At 37.1% G+C, this 23,165-nt stretch overlaps 1 protein-coding gene across 5 annotated transcripts in view; it reads right to left on the bottom strand.

The window, feature by feature from the left end:
• VPS8 (VPS8 subunit of CORVET complex) overlaps positions 1-23,165 on the bottom strand; it is a 257,257-nt gene that overhangs the window by 54,512 nt on the left and 179,580 nt on the right. For all 5 annotated transcript variants that reach the window (XM_072807706.1, XM_072807710.1, XM_072807707.1 and 2 more), the window contains 5 exons: positions 18,562-18,643; positions 18,121-18,203; positions 7,661-7,741; positions 5,718-5,887; positions 3,338-3,503 (listed from right to left, as the gene is read on the bottom strand). In XM_072807706.1, the coding sequence (XP_072663807.1) occupies positions 3,338-3,503; positions 5,718-5,887; positions 7,661-7,741; positions 18,121-18,203; positions 18,562-18,643 (582 nt within the window). The remainder of the gene's footprint in view (positions 1-3,337; positions 3,504-5,717; positions 5,888-7,660; positions 7,742-18,120; positions 18,204-18,561; positions 18,644-23,165) is intronic.

Here is a 23,165-nt window from a genome sequence, read left to right as displayed (position 1 = left end):
ACTCAACGAAATCGAGAACAGAAGAACTGTGGAACAAATCAACAGAACCAGGAGTTGGTTCTTTGAAAGAATTAATAAGATAGATAAACCATTAGCCAGCCTTATTAAAAAGAAGAGAGAGAAGACTCAAATTAATAAAATCATGAATGAGAAAGGAGAGATCACTACCAACACCAAGGAAATACAAACGATTTTAAAAACATTTTATGAACAGCTATACGCCAATAAATTAGGCAATCTAGAAGAAATGGACGCATTCCTGGAAAGCCACAAACTACCAAAACTGGAACAGGAAGAAATAGAAAACCTGAACAGGCCAATAACCAGGGAGGAAATTGAAGCAGTCATCAAAAACCTCCCAAGACACAAGAGTCCAGGGCCAGATGGCTTCCCAGGGGAATTTTATCAAACGTTTAAAGAAGAAACCATACCTATTCTCCTAAAGCTGTTTGGAAAGATAGAAAGAGATGGAGTACTTCCAAATTCGTTCTATGAGGCCAGCATCACCTTAATTCCAAAACCAGACAAAGACCCCACCAAAAAGGAGAATTACAGACCAATATCCCTGATGAACATGGATGCAAAAATTCTCAACAAGATACTGGCCAATAGGATCCAACAGTACATTAAGAAAATTATTCACCATGACCAAGTAGGATTTATCCCTGGGACACAAGGCTGGTTCAACACCCATAAAACAATCAATGTGATTCATCATATCAGCAAGAGAAAAACCAAGAACCATATATGATCCTCTCATTAGATGCAGAGAAAGCATTTGACAAAATACAGCATCCATTCCTGATCAAAACTCTTCAGAGTGTAGGGATAGAGGGAACATTCCTCAGCATCTTAAAAGCCATCTATGAAAAGCCCACAGCAAATATCATTCTCAATGGGGGAAGCACTGGGAGCCTTTCCCCTAAGATCAGGAACAAGACAAGGATGTCCACTCTCACCACTGCTGTTCAACATAGTACTGGAAGTCCTAGCCTCAGCAATCAGACAACAAAAAGACATTAAAGGCATTCAAATTGGCAAAGAAGAAGTCAAACTCTCCCTCTTCGCCGATGACATGATACTCTACATAGAAAACCCAAAAGTCTCCACCCCAAGATTGCTAGAACTCATACAGCAATTCGGTAGCGTGGCAGGATACAAAATCAATGCCCAGAAATCAGTGGCATTTCTATACACTAACAATGAGACTGAAGAAAGAGAAATTAAGGAGTCAATCCCATTTACAATTGCACCCAAAAGCATAAGATACCTAGGAATAAACCTCACCAAAGATGTAAAGGATCTATACCCTCAAAACTATAGAACACTTCTGAAAGAAACTGAGGAAGACACAAAGAGATGGAAAAATATTCCATGCTCATGGATTGGCAGAATTAATATTGTGAAAATGTCAATGTTACCCAGGGCAATATACACGTTTAATGCAATCCCTATCAAAATACCATGGACTTTCTTCAGAGAGTTAGAACAAATTATTTTAAGATTTGTGTGGAATCAGAAAAGACCCCGAATAGCCAGGGGAATTTTAAAAAAGAAAACCATATCTGGGGGCATCACAATGCCAGATTTCAGGTTGTACTACAAAGCTGTGGTCATCAAGACAGTGTGGTACTGGCACAAAAACAGACACATAGATCAGTGGAACAGAATAGAGAATCCAGAAGTGGACCCTGAACTTTATGGTCAACTAATATTCGATAAAGGAGGAAAGACTATCCATTGGAAGAAAGACAGTCTCTTCAATAAATGGTGCTGGGAAAATTGGACATCCACATGCAGAAGAATGAAACTAGACCACTCTCTTGCACCATACACAAAGATAAACTCAAAATGGATGAAAGATCTAAATGTGAGACAAGATTCCATCAAAATCCTAGAGGAGAACACAGGCAACACCCTTTTTGAACTCGGCCACAGTAACTTCTTGCAAGATACATCCACGAAGGCAAAAGAAACAAAAGCAAAAATGAACTATTGGGACTTCATCAAGATAAGAAGCTTTTGCACAGCAAAGGATACAGTCAACAAAACTCAAAGACAACCTACAGAATGGGAGAAGATATTTGCAAATGACATATCAGATAAAGGGCTAGTTTCCAAGATCTATAAAGAACTTATTAAACTCAACACCAAAGAAACAAACAATCCAATCATGAAATGGGCAAAAGACATGAAGAGAAATCTCACAGAGGAAGACATAGACATGGCCAACATGCATATGAGAAAATGTTCTGCATCACTTGCCATCAGGGAAATACAAATCAAAACCACAATGAGATACCACCTAACACCGGTGAGAATGGGGCAAATAACAAGGCAGGAAACAACAAATGTTGGAGGGGATGCGGAGAAAAGGGAACCCTCTTACACTGTTGGTGGGAATGTGAACTGGTGCAGCCACTCTGGAAAACTGTGTGGAAGTTCCTCAAAGAGTTAAAAATAGACCTGCCCTACGACCCAGCAATTGCACTGTTGGGGATTTACCGCAAAGATACAGATGCAGTGAAACGCCGGGACACCTGCACCCCGATGTTTATAGCAGCAATGGCCACGATAGCCAAACTGTGGAAGGAGCCTCGGTGTCCAACGAAAGATGAATGGATAAAGAAGATGTGGTTTATGTATACAATGGAATATTACTCAGCTATTAGAAATGACAAATACCCACCATTTGCTTCAACGTGGATGGAACTGGAGGGTATTATGCTGAGTGAAGTAAGTCAGTCGGAGAAGGACAAACATTATATGTTCTCATTCATTTGGGGAATATAAATAATAGTGAAAGGGAATATAAGGGAAGGGAGAAGAAATGTGTGGGAAATATCCGAAAGGGAGACAGAACGTAAAGACTGCTAACTCTGGGAAACGAACTAGGGGTGGTAGAAGGGGAGGAGGGCGGGGGGTGGGAGTGAATGGGTGACGGGCACTGGGGGTTATTCTGTATGTTAGTAAATTGAACACCAATAAAAAATAAATTAAAAAAAAACAATCAAGAGATGGTTGATTATAATTTACACTGGACTTGTAAAACTGTGAATCCCTAAAAACAAAACATGCTTGAGTATTTCTGTTGGATTAGTGCTATTTGATCATGAATGGCACAGAAAATAGAAACACCTCTAAATAAAATAATGATTTCTGTAAAAAAAAATAAATAAATAAATAAATAAATACTGAATAGGGCTGAAGAGAAGAGGTCATGCTCTGGATACCAGTGAGGTAAATTTGTTGAGGCCTACAAGAAAAATGAGGCCAGGCCCAAAAGATATTGGTAAGAAAAGACTTAACAACATCCTGATGTGAAAACAAGTCTTACCTGTGATGAGGTTGTCTTTCCCTTTTTAATTTCAGATGAATTTTCACTTAGTTTCCCTCCTTTGTTACTTGAGCTGCATTTGTAGCATGTCCATCTTGTTTGCCCCTCAGTTTCTATGGTGCACTCTTTGTTTTGCAGACAGAATGAGTGATACAAATGGCCACAGCTGCAAAATGAAGGCAACCAATTTGCACTTTTCCTTATCATAAAATCTACAAACATATGTTATGTTAGAGTGTATTTGTAAGTGATAAAAACTTCCAATATGCTGGAATGCACTGACTGCCGTGTATTTAAGAAGTAAGAAAGGAAACTTATTTGTTGCTGTCTTCTCTTTTTTAAAATCCAGACTCACATATTTGTACACTTCAGCTGGGAGTAGGAAAAGAATCACAGTACTCTGACTACAAATCACCTGGGAGATGACTTGAACTTCTGTTCATTTCTCAAACTATGAAATATTTTTAGATAGTATAAAAAGGCAATTGGGGAAAATCATAATGATTTAAGCAGCTCAATAACAACATGAGTGGCCTGCCTCATCAAATCTAAGGCAACAGTTGTGACTCAATTAAGTATTTATGAAAATGTCAGTGCTACAGTAAATCCTTCTACTATCTGTAGAAAGAAATTCCCTGTTGATTATTAAATGAACCTCTCAGAAGTGAGTGTTGAATATAGTTCTGTCATCTTTACTGATTCCTCCTCATTTCTCCAACCTGAAACGTAAGACCACCTCAGAAGTCAATTCTTTTCTATAGTCTTTCCCTACTCTTTCTCTTCTATAGCTCCTCTTGCTCCTTTGGTGATTACTTTTGTTTCCATAGCTTTAAAATACCATCCATGTGTGGACAGGATGTCTTACAGGCATCTTAACTTTAACACGTGTCAAACCAAATTCTTGATTTCTATCCTGCTCTACCCCCACTGCATGGCTCTCATCCAACCTTCCACATCCCAATAGAAAGCTATTCTTCCAGTTTTTCAGGTCAAAATCTTTGGCATGATCTTTGACTATTCTTTCTTTCACACCTCACATCCAATTTCTAAATAAATCTTATCAGCTCTACCTTCAAAATATACCCAGAATCCTACCACTTCTTACTTCATTACCACCACTTTGGGCCATTTCTTACTTGGATTGCTGCAATAACCTAACTGGTCTCCCTGCATTCACCCTTGACCTTCTGTAGTGCATTCTCAACATAGCAAAGTGATCCTTAAGACATAGGTCAGATAATGTCAAACCTATCCTCAAAACCATCCAATAGCTTCTCATCTCAGAGTAAAAGTTTAACTCTTTATAATGACCCAGTTCCTATATGATTTGGCCTCTTTGTTCTCTGAAGCCCTCTCTTATCATCTTCCCTTTCCTTTACTCTGCCAACACAAGCCTACTTACTCACTACTCTTCACGTTCACCAACTATGCTCCAACCTCATGGTTACTGCACTTGCTCATCCTCTCCCTGAGACACTCTCTCCCTGATACTGCATGACCATTTCCCATAGGTCTTTATTCAAATGTCACTAAACTAGTGAGACATTCCCAAATTACTCTTTGGAAATTAGCTCCTAATATTCCTTTACAACATATTTTATTTTACAGTAATTACATTTTTATTAATTTTTAAATTGTCTCTTAAGTCACCTTATAAGTAATGCTTTCCCTGATCACTTTATATAACATATCTTCCCACACCAAACACTATTCTCACTTAACATGTTTTATTTTTTTCTACTGTAGTCACTATCAGGCATCTTACTTGTCTGCCCCTGCCACTAGAATGTAAACTCCATGAGAACAGATCCTTCGTTCTGCTCATGCTGTACCCTATCCCTTTGAACAGTGCCTAGCATACAGTATGAGCTCAATTAGTATGTGCTGAGTGAGTGGGCTCTTTGTGTGATAACTTCTTCCTCTTCCAACCATCAGGTGTGCCAATCTTCCTGTGTCTATAATAACAGAAGCTATAACACTTATAAAGTGTCTACTATATGTCAGCATAATTTTAAGTGTCTTATGTAATTTATCTTATTTAATGTTCACAAAACCTTAAGGAAAAGGTATCATTATTACCCCAATTTACAGATGAGGAACTACGATGTAAAGATATTAAATAACATGTCCAAAATCTCAGGGGTGGTAAGTGGCAGAATCAGAATTTGAACTCAAAAAGTTTGGCTCCAGAGTCCATCTTTTATTGCCCCTACCCATACATTCTTCCAACACCTACACAGAATGTAAGGTCTATGACAAAAACTTTGCCTTGTTTTGTTCACTGCTAGAATGATTGCCTAGGGCTGTGCATTCACGTGTATCCCTGCCTGGTAATACACATCACACACCACATGTGTAACAATTCTTTCTCCTTGCTTACCTAAAGACAATGATTTCATCAGCCATTTCTTGGCGTCTCTTGTATTGCTGCAAACATATAGAGCAGTAATCCTGCTTGGGATTCAGTCCTCTGGTGACTGAAGCTCTCAGGTTACACAATGACCAATGGAGATCTTGGTTTAGAAGGCTAGTAGTTGTTTCCAGCAGGGTCTATGAAAGACCAAAACAACAAACACACACCCAAAAGTGGTTCATTAAGTGAAAGAGACAGAGGGGGTCAATGAGGAATAGTAGTTTAGTTTTCAGTCACAAACAACTGAAGTTAGAACATACTATGAAGGCATAACACTGATAAAACAAACAGCAAATACTCCCAAACTTAAGCAGTTAATTTTGATGTGCAAGTAATGACAACTGCATACATTAAGATTCTCAAAATACTTATTAAAAGGCTGTCATTAGTTTCTACTGAGAAATGTGTACTCTGCTATTCTGTAGCTTAATTCAGTACTGATGGCTTTCAAATGACTAGATAAACCCAAACCTATTTATTTATTACATTTCTATAATAAGTTCCCTCTGACTCAAAGAGCAATAACAACCAACCAAAAAAAAAAAAAAAAAATCCTGGATTTTTTTTAAATAGAAACTGCATCCATGGCAATATTTCAAATAACCTTTCACTGAAAAAGCTAATGGCCATTACTCAGTTTTCATCTCCCTTGGGCAGAGAGATCACATTTTCCTGATCAGCATTTACAAGTCATTTGAATCTACTTAAGACTGTGACATCTGTCAGTATGTCGCATAAAGACATTTTCACAGCTATCACATTAAGTTGTCTTAAGGCTCTGTGTGCTTATAAATATTGTTTTCATACTCTATCTAATTCTCAACATTCACATATATCATTTAGATGTGCAGTTGGGCTCTTTGCTGTCAGTCCCAAAGGGGAAGACATATTGCTCATCCTCCTTGCTAGTCCTTTAATTTTATCTGTAATGCAGAATTTTTAGGTCTAATGGTCTTACCATTATAATTCTTTCCAATCAGCCCCATCTTTTCCTACTCTTCAAAAAGTTGGCAAAAGCTTTCTGCCTTGCACTCAGCTTCCCGTCTACCAACACGGAATCCATGCCTGCAGGGGTGTCTGTTTCACTGGATATACTTGGCAAAACTACAGTTCTTAAACACCCTAAGAAAAGCTCTGTCACCCCCATTTTTTTTTTCTTCTTTTAGATTATTAAAAAAAAAAAGAAAGCAGATACTATATCTAACATGCCTAAACATTGCTTTTCCTAGGTGGCTTCATAGGTCACTTTGAAGTATACTAAGAATAAAAATCTGGGGGATCCCTGGGTGGCTCAACGGTTTGGCACCTGCCTTGGCCCAGGGCGCAATCCTGGAGTCCCAGGATCAAGTCCCGCATTGGGCTCCTGGCATGGAGCCTGCTTATCCCTCTGCCTGTGCCTCTGCCTCTCTATCATTTAAAAAAAAAAAAATTCTGTATACCATGCTGGCTCCTATTGAGAATTAATGCTATAGGCAGTTCTGAGTTAAAGGAAAATGATGACCATTTTTGGTTAGTAGCAATTATCTGCTTCAGAATGTTTAAAAGAAAACATTTAATTTTTTTTTTTTTTTTTTGTAATCTTCTACACTCATGCTGACTCTTTTCATGGGTTACATCTTTGTATTAAGTTATCTTTCCAGAAAGTTTCTCACACTTTTCATTTGGAAAGAAAGAATTTGTTACATTGCCAATGAATCAAATGAATAAAGTAAGTCCAAATTTGATGCATTTCCACATTGGAATATCTGTGTGTGTGTGTATACACACATATTAAGGTCAAGAGATTTAAAAACTGTTAAAAAGCATATACTTCAATCTACCAAACTTCCATTAAATAGATAAGAATTTTTAAAGTACAGGTGCAAAGAAAAAGGACGTTAGGACAGCTTTAGAAACAGAAAGTAGCTTACTTGTTCATAATTAAAGGTATCCAACATTCCCAGAATAAGTCCCTGGATTTCTCCAAGTTTTCCTTTTCCATAAACTGGATCCTAATTAGAAAAAAATTGCAAATATTTGTAATTCTGTTTTTGGTATTTTAAAATTACTTTAATATAGAAGTTATCTGAAAAACCTGAATATTCAAATACTTTTCTACAGTCACAAAGTATTTATTTTTCTATGAACCTTTCAATGGAAATGTGTATCGGTTTCCCTCTGGCCATCATAAATATTTTGAAAAGATAAATAATTAAAACTTAAGTGATACAAGCCCCTTAATCTTTTTTGCAAATCTAAATAAAGTTCACCCTGGTTTTGTTTCTGCAAGAATCTTCCTCTCCTCCATATTAAACATCATCTGTTCCTCTCCGTGCCTTATCTGCTACATTAAAACCAATGTTCACTTGAATATTAGAACCTGTCCAACAATCCTTTCTGTTCCCCATATCTGGCCACCTTTTGGGCCCTATCATCAAAATCGCTTTAGGAGACAAGACTTCTGTTTAGGAGATTCGTTTCTGGATTCAAGGAGCAGCTTTTAGTTTTTCAAACTTTTTCAATAAAGTCACTACTGACAAACAACAGATACCTAGACACCTAATCTCCCCTCCACTGCTCTTCCTTTGAGGTATGCCAAGTAACTTGTTTATTATGTATAATTTGGAAAACCCTGAGGTGTACAAAAACAAGTGATAAACTAAAGACACAAAACACTGAAATCCAGCCACACAGAAATAAACACTATCAATATTTTGGTGCACATTTTTCCAGTCTTATTTCTGGGAAAGGAGAGAAAGTGCAAGAGAGAAAGATATATTTCTTAGTGTACAGAATTTGAGTATTTTACATGCTTTTATAACTATATTGTGAGCAGTCTCCTATATCAAGTATTTCCTAACAGCCATAGAGTATGAATCATATGAAAATTCCACATCATCCAACCATTCTCTTGTTAGACATTTAAGTTTGCTTCTCCCTTCCCAAATCCACTCATGATCATCAAATGCTGTAAATTTTGGTCAGAATCTCTGATTCATTCATTCATTTTTTTAAGACTTTATTTATTTATTCATGAGAGACACACAGAGAGAGGCAGAGACATAGGCAGAGGGACAAAGTAGGCTCCCTGCAAAGAGCCTGATGCAGGACTCAATCCTGGACCCTGGGATCACGACCTGAGCCGAAGGCAGATAGATGCTCAACCGCTGAGCCACCCAGGCATCCCACTCTCTAATTCTTTCTTAAGAGGAGATTTCTAGAAAGGGAATTACAGATTCAAAGGTGATTTTTATGGGTATTGATATATACTGCCAAATTGCTCTACCACAAAGTCGTATTATGCAAGTTTTATCTCCATCAGCACATTTGTGTGCTCATTTTACTATACCTTTGGCTACGCTAAGAATTATAATTAAAACATTACTAATAACTGAGTATGTCAAGTCTATTACTTTAATATGAGGTTAGTCTGACATAAACGACTCTCCCATGCCAAAAAGGGGAGCCCAACTCTACAGTGATGATGAAAATAGCTGTTACTTATATGTGCCATATCATTACATTCCTTCCAGAACATTTATAAATGAAGAAATTCAAGCTCAGCAAAGCTAAGTAAAATTCTCTAAGATCACAGAACTAGTAAGCAGATAAATTGGGACTTGAATCTAAATACTTCAGAATGTATGTTTTGTTGTTTTTTTTTTTAAAGATTTAAAAAAAAAGATTTATTTATTCATGAGAGACACACACAGAGAGGCAGAGACATAGGCAGGGGGAGAAGCAGGCTCCCTGTGGGGAGTAAGATGCGGGATCCCAGGAGCCTGGGATCACACACTGAGCCAAAGGCAGAGGCTCAACCACTGAGCCACCCAGGTGCCCCAAGATTTAATCATTTTAGGGGGAAAGAGTATATTCAGTGGGAAGGAGCAGAGGAAGAGAAACCTGTGCACTCTCCCCCAACATGGGCTTCGATCCCACAACCTCAAGACCATGATCCAAGCCAAATTCAAGAGGTGGACACCCAATCAACTGCTACCCAGGCACACCAGAAATCATGTTTTCAATTAACATGTTATACTGGTCTCTCAAGTATAAACTAATAAACTAAATAACTAAACATAAATAACATACACTAATAAACTAATAAGCTAATGTTTGCTGGAAAATATGGATAACATTTTCTGGTTACTTTTAGGGAATGATTGCTATTTAAAATCATGGTGCATTAGGGGTGCTTGGGTGGCTCATTTGGTTAAACGTCTGCTTTAGGCTCAGGTTGTGATCCCAGGACCCTGGGATCAAGCCCCAGCATCCAGCTCCTGTCCAGCGGGGAGTCTCCTCCTCCCTCTCCTTCTGGCTCACTCCGTCCCCATTCCCCGGCTTGTACATATCCCCTCTCTCTCTCTCTCAAATAAAATATTTTTTAAAAATTTTGGTGCATTAAAAGTAATCGTGAGTTCAGATGTGAAAACAAGACTTAAAAGCAGGAAAAAACGTAAGGAGAGAGGTTCAGAAATATGAGAAGAAATCTTGTCTTCCTGCTCTTATACTATAGAGTCTGAGTATTTCCTTCCTTTTTCTCTCTTAGGATCTGATGATGGCTCTTGGAGGACGAGGGTGGGTGCAGTTTTTACTACATGTAGTTGGTCTAGCACAGCATAAGATTGCCATAGATTTGTGGTCACTGATGCTGAGGTTATGCTTAAGAAAGTAAAGGAAGAGAAAAACTATGTATTTATGTACTAATTAACATGTTTACAAGTTTGGATTAAACCGTCACTTCAGAAGAAATTTTCTGTTTCACAGCTAGAGAATGTGTCACTAAGGTAAAGATACCTGTCAAACATGTGCAGATCACTTACAAAAGGCAAGACTTTAGATATCTCAGACTAATCTTTATTAGAAAAACAACTCAGACTATAATATTCACCAGATAATTTTTAATTTTTTTCTGCATGAAAATAGATCCTTTTTAATGCTTCCGAACTTGCACTCAACTAAGCTTTTTGGTCAAGCTCCTAATAAATACACCTATATCTCAAAATATCAAGGGACATGTAATACCTTATTATAAAAAAGATATTACAGTATTTTCTGTAATATGTGCATTCAGCACACTAATATAGCTGTAGCACAGAAAAGCTGTGCCATTTGTTTATGACAAGGGTGGTCTGGAGAATAAAAAGGCATTTAAAAGGTTAAATTCTGAGAAAAGGAAGAAATCTTTATAGGTCATGTCTATATTTGTATCAGTACATTTCACTTTAATATGCATAATTTAAAGGCAAAATCATGAAAATTACCTCATGCTGGGACAACATATAAATTATAGAGTGCAAAAGGGAGCTCAAGGCTTCTAGCACAGCATGTACACAATCCACTAGCTTTTCAAATTACTTTCCAAAGATGTCAGTTAGATTCTTCAGCAATGAATAACTGCTGAGGCTTCTCTTCAATTTATTTGTAAACCATAAAATAAAAGCACATTTGGGTACATCACATGAACTTCGTTTTTGGAGAGCTCTTTGGAAAAAGTGTGATGACCGCTTTCCCCCCTCTTGCTTTCTGGGATCTACTGCAGCATGTATGTGGTTTTCCCTGTGATTTAAATCTTTACTAATCAAGCATTACTTTACAATACGAATCATGCCCTCAGCGAGTTAGCATATAAATCATTTGTTTGCTTTATTTTCCTCAGTAAGACAGTCACAGACAGCTTCTCAGGAGCCAAGAGTTACTTTCTGCCGTAGAGTAAAGCTCAATAAAAGCAAGCTGTGAAAGGCAGAATCTGAAACATAAATATAGTTCCTTAAAAACACTCAACTCACTTATCATCTACTGTTTATGGAATCGTGCCTGCACGATTCAGGTGCCTGGCATCGATCCGAATAGACATTTGGAGGTCAAGATGATCCCTGAGAACCTCCTACCATGAGAACGTCTCCCTCGGAAAAACAGTAGCTATCTAAGCAGCAAGGGCTCGTCTAAGGAACTGTTACTTCCTCTCTTCTCTCCAGGGGACTTGATAAAGGCAGATCTAAAATACGCCAGGGCGGATGTTAGGTACAGAAGGCCTAAAATGTGGAGTTAGAACAGCTAGGGTCATGTTCCAGCTATGGCCACTTAATAACTGAGTAAACTAAGGAAAGGTATTTAACATGAGTAGCACTTTCCCCATGAGCAACACGGGAATCTCACTACTTTCCCAGATTAATGCACATAGAGGTCAAAGGAGATAAAGAACACAAAAGTGCTTTATGAACTGAGGACTACTGCTGAAGTGATTGAACGTACTAAGATTTATTGAGTATGTACTTTGTTCTATGTACACTGTGCTGCAACTCAGGAAATAATCTAGAAAATATTCTAGTGGAGAACACTTAAAAGTGGACTGAAAATTGGGACTGATGAAAACATAATGATAAGGGGCAAGATTAAATAAAGAACACAGAAAACCCTCAAAACCTAAGAACATTAAAAACTCCTGGTTAGAGTACTTGATAACTTAGATGTAACGGATCAACTTGAAAGACACAATCTACCAAAACTCACACAAGGAGAAATAGATAATAAACAGGCCCAGGTCTCTTAACCAAACGAAATCCATAAACATTAACATTTCAAAATAAAAGGCACTAGGCCCATACAGTTTCACTGGTTTATTCTATCAAATATTCAGGAAGAAATTACACCAATATTCTACAATCTGTTTCAGAAAATAGAAGCAGAGGGAATACTTCCTAATTCATTTGATGAGGCCAGCATTACCTAGATAAAACCAGACAAAGACAATTTCAATCAAAATGCTGGTGAGTTCCTTTGTGGATACAGACAAAATGATTCTACAGTTTATATGGAAAGAAAAAGACCCAAAATTGCTAACACAATACTGAAGGACAAGGTCAAAGGACTGATACTACCTGACTTTCCGATTTACTATGAAGCTACAATAATGAAAATAATCTGGTACTGGCAAAAGACTAAACAAACAGATCACTGGAAAAGAACAGAGCACTTAGAAATAAATTCACACACACACACAAAAAAGAAATAAATTCACATAAATAAGTCAACTGAGCAAAGGCTATTCAATGAAGAAAGGGATAGTCTTTTCAACAAACGGTGCTGGAACAACTGGACATCACATGTAGAAAAATGACTCTAGACACTAATCTTACATCTTTCATAAAAATTAACTCAAAATGGATCACAGACCTAAAATGTAAAATGCAGAACTAGAAAACTTCTAGAATATGGAAAAAAAAAATCTAGGTGACTTTGTGTCTGATGATGAGTTTTTAGATATAACACTAAATAAGTACACAATCCATGGAAAAAAAACCCTCATTAAAATTAAAAAAAACCTTCTGCTTTATGAAAAGACACTATTGAGAGAATGAACTGGGAGAAATATGTGGACTACGTATCTGACAAAAAGCGTGTATAAATATATACAAAGAACTCTTAAAACAATTAAAAAAAAAACCCAAACAATCCAACTAATGAGAATACACAGTTGGCAAATGAGTATGTGAAAAGATGTTCAATGTCACTGTTCATTAGGGAACTGCATATTAAAACAATGAGACCACTACACACCTATTAGAATGGTTAAAATCCAAAACACTGGATTTATGGACACTTACTTTATAACCCAGAGTATGGTTTATCTTGGTAAACATTCCATGTACAACTTGAGAAGAATGTGTATTCTGCTGTTATAATTGATATGTCAATGTCAATGAGGTCAAAGTGGTTAAAATTGTTTGGGAGAAACATTTATTTTTATTCCTCTTTTTTCTCTGGCTGCTTTTAAGCTTTTCTGTTAATCACTGCTTTTGAACAATTATGATATGCCTTGTAGCTTTCCTCATATTGCTTAGGTTTGGGATTACTGATCTGTGTGCTAATAATTCTCAATAAATCTGAAAAATATTCAGCCAATAATTCAAGTATTTTTTTTTTTTCCTGACTCCTGTTTTCAGGATTCCAAGGACACATATTTTGGGCCACATGAAATTGTCCCAGAGCTCACAGATTTTTTTTTCCTAATTTACTTTTCTCTGTTTGATTTTGAGTAGTCTGTATTGCTGTCTTCAAATTCACTGATCTTTTTTTCTGTTTTGTGTCCTTGTGTGCTAATTCTAATATCCAATGTCATATGTGGGTTTCATTTTCCAACTTCTTTGAATACGTTGTAATTTCTGATTCAATGTCCTATAATGACTATAAATTTTATACTGTTGGGACCTGGATATTTTTGTATTCCTAAAAGTATTCTTAATCTTTGTTCTGGGATGTAGTTAAATTACTTGCAAAGTCTGATCCTTTTAGGTCTTGCTATTAAGATTTTCAAGGCATGACTGGAGTTATGTGTAGCCTAGGGTTATTTCCCACTATTGAGTACTTCTAAGTATTCTACCCAATGTTCTGTCCTTTTAGTCTTGCTGTTGGCCCTGTGTGAGCGCCAGTACTATTCCCTCTGATCCTTTCAGGTGGTTCTTTCCTTGGCCTACATAGGTTCCTCAGATCATGCACTTATACTTGAAAGGGGGGCCCTTCTGTACATCTCCAGAGTTCTCTTGCCTGGTACTTGCCTGCAAACTCTGGCCACCTCAGGCTCTTGATTCTCAGGTTCCATCTCCTTAAAGCAATGAATATGCTGGAAACTGGCTGGGATCCCCCTTCCGGCACTACTGCCTAGAAAGTCTCTCAAGATGTTAAGCTGTGGCAAACACAGGGCTTATTTTGTCTGTTTCTTATCTCTCAGGTATCACTGATCTTTTGCCTATATCCAGTTTTTAAAAAACTATTTCATATACTTTGTTCAGTTTTTTCATGGTTTCAAACAAGGATATAAATCTGGTTTCTGTTACTCCACCTTGGTCAAAAGGGGAATCAAGTCCTCCACCTGTGACTTTTATTCACTCTAACAATATTTAGTCCTACTATATGCCAAGTGCCTCTAGGCTATGTGATGGTGATAGGGTACTAGCAAAGTATAGTCTTATTCCAAAGATCCTTCTGTTCTAATGGTAAATAAAAATCGGTAAATAGATCTGATTCTTAGATATTTCCAAGAACTCCACTTTTAGCCTTCTGCTTTTCTAACTCATTTCTTCCTAAAGTTCACATAGTTTCAAGAACTGAACTACCACTTCTGTGTTGACAACTTCTCAGTCTATGTCTCCACTTTTACCTCTTCCCATAAAGTCCAGTCTCATTATTTCCCAACTGCTCATTGTTAGTCACATGAAACATGAGTTCTTCTTGTATTCCCTCACCTCTAAACGTCAAGTGGATTCTATTAATTAATTTCTAAATCCATCTTCTCCTAGCCATTCTATGCAACTTAATTTACAAGCTTTGAATACCTCTTACATTCTGGGTATTTCTAGGCCTTTCATTCTCGATCCCTTCCAACTTATTCTGTATAACATATAGGCTGAATGATCTTTCTAAAGAGAAACATCATTCCATTATTCCTCTGCTTAAAAGCCTTTGATGAGATTCTACTAATTTTAAAATTAAATCCAAAGTCCTACCTTATGGTTCACAAACCAATTAAGAACATAGTCCCTGCCAGTCTCTCAAATTTCAGCTCCGTGACTCACCTTTATTCTTGTCCTATGTTCCAAGCATATTTAACACTTGCAACTCCTCCAAATGTACCATGTTTTACCTCACATTCTTTGTATATATAGTTCACTCTGCTTAGAATAGTCCTATCTCGTTTTTTTTTTTCCCCCTGATTCCTATAAGCTATTTAAGATTCAGTTCAGACATTTCCTCCTCCAGGAAATCTTCCCAAATTCCCCAGTCTGTTTCAGACAGATACTTTTATTGTTACTCCTTTGACTAGATAGATTCAGAAGCCCAACTCATTCTAACTTATTTAAAAAACATAACTATTGTAAAGATACTGGTCTGTTTCAAAGATCCAAGCAAAGGAATACAAGTGAGCCTTAAGAACTATAATGAAGGACTCAAATGCCACCAGGGTTTCTGTGTTATCTTCTCTTCGTGTCTTGAATCCTCTCATGGTTTCTTCTCTTCTTCGTGCATCTTGTCTGTTCTTCTCTTTGAGTGTCTGCTTTACTCTTCTCTTCCTCTCTGTAATTTTACTTATTTATTATTTTTTAGTATTTTAGCCCACTTGGTAGGAAAGTAGTCACTGTCAGCTGCTGAACTTTGTACCTTACATACACAGAGACCCCAAAAGAGACTCATTTGTCTTTTTCAAGTCCAGTTCTAAAATTTCCTGACTGGCCCTGCTTGGGCCAGTTGGTCATCCTGAGTTGATCTAGTACAGTCAGGTTCCTGCTGTTGTAATTGCACGGACTGAAAGTGTAGGGATGAAGTTGCAATCACCCTTTGTGAGGTCACAGCAGATAATCCTTCAGATGGCCACTATTACTTGCTTAGAGCCCAAAGAATAGTTACAACAGAACATTTTCTGTCTCTTAGAAGAGCTCTTTTAGGACAAGAGCTAAGCCTTTCATCTACCAGGAAACAACCAAACAAGATAATTTATAATTAATAAACTAGTTAATTCCTCAAAAGACCAGGCACTGAAACAACTGTAAAGCTTACATGATAGAATAGGAAAGAGCATAAATCAGGAGGCGAGAGACTTTGGTGGTAGCCAGGTTCTGCCGCTAATGGCAGGCCAAGTACTAACTTTTCTACACTTCAGTTTCCTTCTTCATCAATAGAAATTTCTATAGTAGCCCTGCCTACCTGAAAAGATTGTTGTGAGCTTCAAATGAGATACTGTGAAAGCACCTTGAAAAAAATAAAAATCTCTATACAAATGTAAGGTCATTATTACAGTCATTATTACAGTAATCACAAATGTGCAGATAAGGAATTTAAGAAATAGCATACCCTCCTGACTAGTGGGAGTAAAAGTGGAAGGTACCTTTTCTACCACTAAAGGTAGAAAATGATAAGAATATAATTAAAATGAATGCCAAAAAAATTAAAAAATAAAATGAATGCAAATATAACTCAAAATAAGATGAAGATTTTCTTATATCAAAAGCCTTCAAGTCAGGAGCCTTGAAAAACAAAATTTTTAAAAATCACATGCTTTTGCCAACAGAAAAGTTGATTTTTGTTTATTATAGTTTATGTATCCAAGTGTGGTTAAAGCTCCACATAAAGCAAAACACATATGCTGAGAGAAGCCACTTTTGACTTTAAGATTTCATTTTTTCTAATTTACTTGATAAATTATTTTTGCCTTGAGATACTACTTTACATATAATTAAAAACTATGACTAATATATTCTAAAATGGATATAAAATAAGTTGTCTATATCAAAGAATTTTCCAACACATAAGAAGGATCAATTGTAGTAATACATGTGAAGATACATAAACTGTGAGGAGAGCCTACATAAGCAGCAGTCTGTATCAGTGAAGGAAGGCCTGGACGCTTAATACAATGCAAGTAGAGCTTGGTGAGTCTTTTTTTTTTTTTAACTTTATTTATTTATTCATAGAGACAGAGACAGAGAGAGAGAGGCAGAGACACAGGCAGAGGGAGAAGCAGGCTCCACGCAGAGAGCCCGACGTGGGACTCGATCCAGGGTCTCCAGGATCACGCCCTGGGCTGCAGGCGGCGCTAAACCGCTGCGCCACCGGGGCTACCTGAGCTTGGTGAGTCTTAAAGAGAACTGCCAGGGACATTCTTGATGGGAGAAAAATCATTTGAGAATTATAAAGATCAATGGCATCAAGATCAATGTTTTGTTTTGTTTTGGTGTGTCTATGCTGCATACAGTGAAGGAAGACAAAATGCATTCTAAGGTAATTCCTGCTGTTTCCCCAGGAATGGTCACAGATTTAAAAAAAAATAGATCATAGGGTATTTTTAGTGTTCTTTTGATGATGTTGGGAATGTTTGGGCCTTTTGCTGAAGAAAACAGGATGAAATGTTATTTCCTACCAAGGCTTTGGACACAAAATTGGGTAGAATTTAGAATGGGGATGAGCCTTGGACATGAAAAAATTTTTTTTACAATGAGTTAAAAAACCTAAGTTACAACCAATGATTAGGAAATGCCTATCTTAATTTGTAGGTTATCTCTTTTTTACGCTAAGAATCACAATTAGTTGTAAATAAATGGTGATTCCTTCCAGTTGGCACATAGAGAGCCTATGTATCTGACTCTCAAGATCACAGTGGACATGTGAAGGCTGCACACCCTCACTGAAGGTTGCCAGTGTGCGCCAGGCAAACCCACACTCATGCTGCACCAGGAAAGGTTCAAGTATGATGGTCATAAGTTATATATTAAGCAATGTCCAAAATCATCTGCATTACTCTCGAGACTCATTTAACATTAGCTTAATTTGTTTGTTAAACATAACTAAAATATTATTTGAAACTGATCAACATTGAATTTTTTCCCCTTTAACTCACCTGTAAGATTCTTTGCAAGATTGATGGAAGAGCAATAAATGCTGCCATGCTGTTTAGAACTTGCATGGTCAAAGATTTCAGAGCTGTTATAATAATAAAATATTAATATTAATGTTAGTTTAAAATAAGAGCTTTTGGGTTTTCCTACAAGTGAGTAGAAAATAGTGGATTTATATAGCTTCCTAGAAGCTTAGCTAACCAGGGCCAGTTGGATGTTTTAAAGTTAACTGCTGATAAGTAACAGCAAAGCTACTATTATTATTCAAGACAAATGACAGATCTGGTGCCATGGAAAGCACTGCACATGAGGTTAACACTGTACCATGATCTCATTAAGAAAAAAACAGTAAGAATATGATACCAGGAAAAAGTATCATAATGATAATTCTTAGCAGATAAAAATTGGTGATGGTATAGGTGGACTCTGATAAAAGTAATTACCTTCAGGGTGTAGATGAGGCGCAGCTGAACCAGACAGCTTCTGAGGAGCCATCATTGCCTCCAATAATGGAAACCAGAGTGCCTACAATGTCAGAGGAAACCAAAGCATTCTATTATTTTTAAGATTAACATCAGAATAGTGTTTTACAGGTTGAGATGTACCTCTCACATACATTTACTTGTAAACATTTTAAAGAGAAAAGACAGAACACTTGACTAGGAAAAGATAGTAAGAAGCAACAGCCACAGCTAAAACAGTTATCTTGACCATGCACCTTGGGAAAATAAAGAAACAGGTTACGTAAGTCTAGACCTTGGGGAACTACAATCTTCTGTGTCTCAGGAAAAGGCATGTTCAAGGAGACGGAGCAGGGCCTCCAGTCAGATTCTTATATACTGTGCTATACATGCATCACTGAGCAAGTCTAAATAAATAATCCTATGTACTGCGGGAGAAAAACAGAGAACTACCCCCTCCACTAGTTTACCACTTTCTCTTTCTCTTCAGTCATGTCAAGCAAGAGAAATGAATAAAGGTTACTCAAAGTTTTCCCCTCTGTCAAGCACTATTTTGTATTCCCTTAGTCATCACAGACCAAGAGGTAGAAATTAATATTATTTCAATTAACATTTCCAACCACATTAGGAGATAAATTAATAGATTTATTTATTCCTATTATGTTGGGTCCTGAATTAAATGATTTACACACTTTCTCATTTTTTTAAAAAATTTACTTATGAGACAGAGAGACAGACAGAGAGAGAGAGAGAGAGAGAAGGGCAGAGACACAGGCAGAGAGAGAAGCAGGCTCCATGCAGGGAGCCTGATGTGGGACTCGATCCCGGGACCCAAGGATCATGACCTGAGCCAAAGGCAAATGCCCAACCCCTGAGCCACCCAGGAGTCCCCACTTTCTCATTTCAATCTCATAACAGCCTCATACAATAACCATAATCCTCACTTGAGATAAGAAACTAAGGTTTAGAAAAGTAATTTGCCAAAGATCACACTGCCAGTAAACTAGTACTCTGACTCTAAATTTTGTGCTCTTCCTTTTATTGGGGGAGTTGGTGGGTGGGTAAATCTTTAAAATCAAACTAATACATGTTTAAAATTTCAAACATGGTTTCTTGTTGGACAATAAGCTATTCCTGCAAACATCTGGGAGTCATGAAGAAAGGTCAGAGCAGAGCTAGAGTGGTTATTTACAGAAAAGGGCATGTTCTGTACTCCACTACCTAACCCTGTACAAGTCCTATGGCAGTGGAGATATGAGAGGCCCCTTAAGATAGGCTGTGGGTCCAGCAACTTTTCCACTAGGTGATCTCCCAACTGAAGAGCTCTACTAGGAAGCCTTTATCTGCTCCCATTTAAGGTTTGGTAAGGCCAAGATTTTATACTGATAACTTCTGATATATTTAAGTTCTCAAGATACTGGCAATTTTTTCTTTTATGGAAATTTTAATTTATTTTATTCAGTACTTATGAACTTTTAGTCTTGTATTTTATTCTTAGATAGCTTTACTTAGCTTACCTTTTAGTCTCCTAACTTTAACTTGTTTTTATAACATCATTGATTTGTGTATTTTAATTGTGTAATTTATTTTATTTATACTTTTTTGTTTTTATATTATGTTTATAAATTTGATTTTTAAATTTTTTAATTTAATCCAGACAGTTTAGAAGAATTACCTTTGTAAAGATTAACTGTTTCTTGACTCTAAGTGGCAGACTATGGGAAGCATGGTTGTAGAGGTAACAGTCATGGGATATGTCATACTCTACACAGAGGAATTATTCTTCTTTAATTAAATCTCCACATGAACCATGCCTTGAGAGCAACACAACTAAACCCAAATTCCTTGCTCATGTTATGTAATAAACAGCTTTCTTTTCAGGGAATTATATGTATAACAAAGCCAAACCCTTTGTTATACCGAACCACTGTACCTTAGGGCAGCCCCATAAACAGATATACAAAGGTAGGACAGGTAAAGATTCACAGATTCACAGAGATTCATAGGTAGAGATCCTTGAGAAAGGATTAACAGCCCAACTGCCTGCAATCTGCTTTAAGTAAATACTCATAATGTTAAATCTTGCCCTGACATCTTATGGAAAGAGATATTATAAACAGTCCATTGTCAGTCTTTCAAATACGTCAAATCTTCTAGTTAGTTGAGTGTGGCAACAGATCGTTTTCACCCTCTCCAAAACAAAACAAAAACAAAGAAAAGAGAATTAAGATAAACAACCATTAAAATCCCCCAAGCTTAATGGTTGGTAGTCTATAAAAATCAGCCCAGCATTTTTCACACAAGACAGTATTTACATACAATTTATATTAAAATAGTGTTATTACAAAACTTGTTCAGAAATGAAGCAGAAACCAGTTGTTGGAGGGTGAGGCCACACAGAGAGTGGTGCGTGTATATGTGTGTGTGTCTCTAAGACAAGGAGACAGACAGACTTCTCTTATAAGCAGCCAGTGAATGGTGTACTAACACAGAGAAGTGAAAATTTCAAAGGATAGGAAGAAGTCTAACGTCTAATATTTTTATTAAAACAAATTCCAACTGAGACAAAAAAATAAATTTTCCTTTTACCACATCAAAAGAAGCATTGTTCCTGTCTCTGATTAAGAGATACAGAGTTCAAAAATAGTCAGAATATTCCCTAGAGTTCTGGAGGCATGGATTTTTTATAACTAACTCTACCATTAATGCATTTGAATCTGGACATATTTCAGCTTATGTGAACCTAAACAGCCCCACTAATAAAACATAATTATCCTTTTTCCTTAAAATTTCCATGAGAAGATAGAAGAGTATCAAATAGACATTGGAGAGGAGATGGAAGAATTGAAAAGTGAAAAAGACTTAGAATTAAATATGCATGAACACAGCTTAAAGAATTCTACTCTTTTATGTTTATCAAAATATAACCACGTCCAAATATAGCTAGTTAACCAAAAGATAAATGAAAATAAAAACTTAGGAATGGAAAACTCATGGTGCAAAAGGACTGCTGAAAAGCCATAATTCATTTTCAAAAGATTAAACAATTTATGGGAGTTGTGGACCCTGAAAAGAATGTATGTGTTATTAGCCTTGATGAAGTAAAATAAAAAAATTACTTAAAACTAAGAAGGATGGAAAAGACAGGTTGCAGCCAGCATGAGTTCACACAAAGTTCTTTACTGGCTTGGGAATGCAGATATTATAAAAACTGAAATGTAATTATAAACAAATAATTCCAATCTATTATAGGTATTAAGATTCTTTTTTAAGCTGTAGTGAAAATCTATTAAGAGATAGTATGGTCAAGAAATATTCATTTGAAATTCAGAAAGCTTCCTGAGTTTGAATACTATATTTGTAAAAGCAAACATTATCCGATCCAACTTTTCTAAAATTATGTCAACTTAGGCAGATAACTGGTCACCAAACGATGGTCACCAAATGATAATGATGGTGATTTCTGGGGGACAGGATTTTACAAAGTAAATTGTAAAAACATATTTTTCTGGGTAACCTTCTGTATTGCAGGTTTTTTTTTTTTTAAACTTTTATTTATTTATGATAGTCACACACAGAGAGAGAGAGGCAGAGACACAGGCAGAGGGAGAAGCAGGCTCCATGCACCGGAAGCCAGACGTGGGATTCGATCCTGGATCCCCAGGATCGCGCCCTGGGCCAAAGGCAGGCGCTAAACTGCAGCGCCACCCAGGGATCCCTTGCAGGGTTTTTATTTTTATTTTTTTTAATATTTTATTTATTTATTCATGAGAAAGAGAGAGAGAGAGAGGCAGAGACATAGGCAGAGGGAGAAGCAGGCTCCATGCAGGGATCCCAATGTGGGACTCAATCCTGGGTCTCCAGGATCACACCCTGGGCTGAAGGCGGCGCTAAACCACTGAGCCACCCGGGCTCCCCTATTGCAGGGCTTTTAAAAATAATGAGTATATCACACACAAAATTTTTTTAATAAAGAAAAAAATCTACATCTATTATGTAAATGTGCTTGTTGTACACAATTTATTTTCTAAAGGGTTTTCGAAATTTATGGCCTTAAAAAAATCCTTGACAAAAACGTAAAGTAGAAATTTACCCAACTCAAAAAAACCAAACTTTATTATTTTCATTGTAATGTGTATGACTAAAAATATACCAAAAATTTGCCTCACTTCCCATTTCAGAAACTCAGGAAGAGAAAGGGGCTAGGTGGTGCCAAGTGAGAGGCTGCAGCCTGGAGGGGCAAGAGTTATGATGCCATATCACGCTGCAGCTTTACTTGTGAAAACTGCAGCAGAACGTGGCTGTCAAATCACATCTCGCCCCCTTAGTTTCTGCCTCACTGCTTTAACTCCCACCTGTACCAGGTGCTCAGCCATACCTCCTTCAGTTTGTGCTCTTCCTTTTGGCAGTCTGGAAATCTGTTACAGCACTGGTTCCAACCTTGGCTGTATAGTGAAAGCCTCTGGGAAGCTTTAATGCTGGGTACCAACCCAGAGACTTTCATTGTTCTGGGGTGCAGCCTGAGTGCTGGGATTGTCTCAAAGCTCCCCAAGTGACTGTAATGTGCAGCCAGGGTTGAGAAACTA

This window comes from Canis lupus, chromosome 31 (assembly GCF_048164855.1).
Source record: "Canis lupus baileyi chromosome 31, mCanLup2.hap1, whole genome shotgun sequence".
NCBI classification, from domain to species: domain Eukaryota; kingdom Metazoa; phylum Chordata; class Mammalia; order Carnivora; family Canidae; genus Canis; species Canis lupus.
The sequence above is the reverse complement of the archived record's forward strand: the minus strand, read 5'-3'. Positions and strand labels throughout refer to the sequence as shown.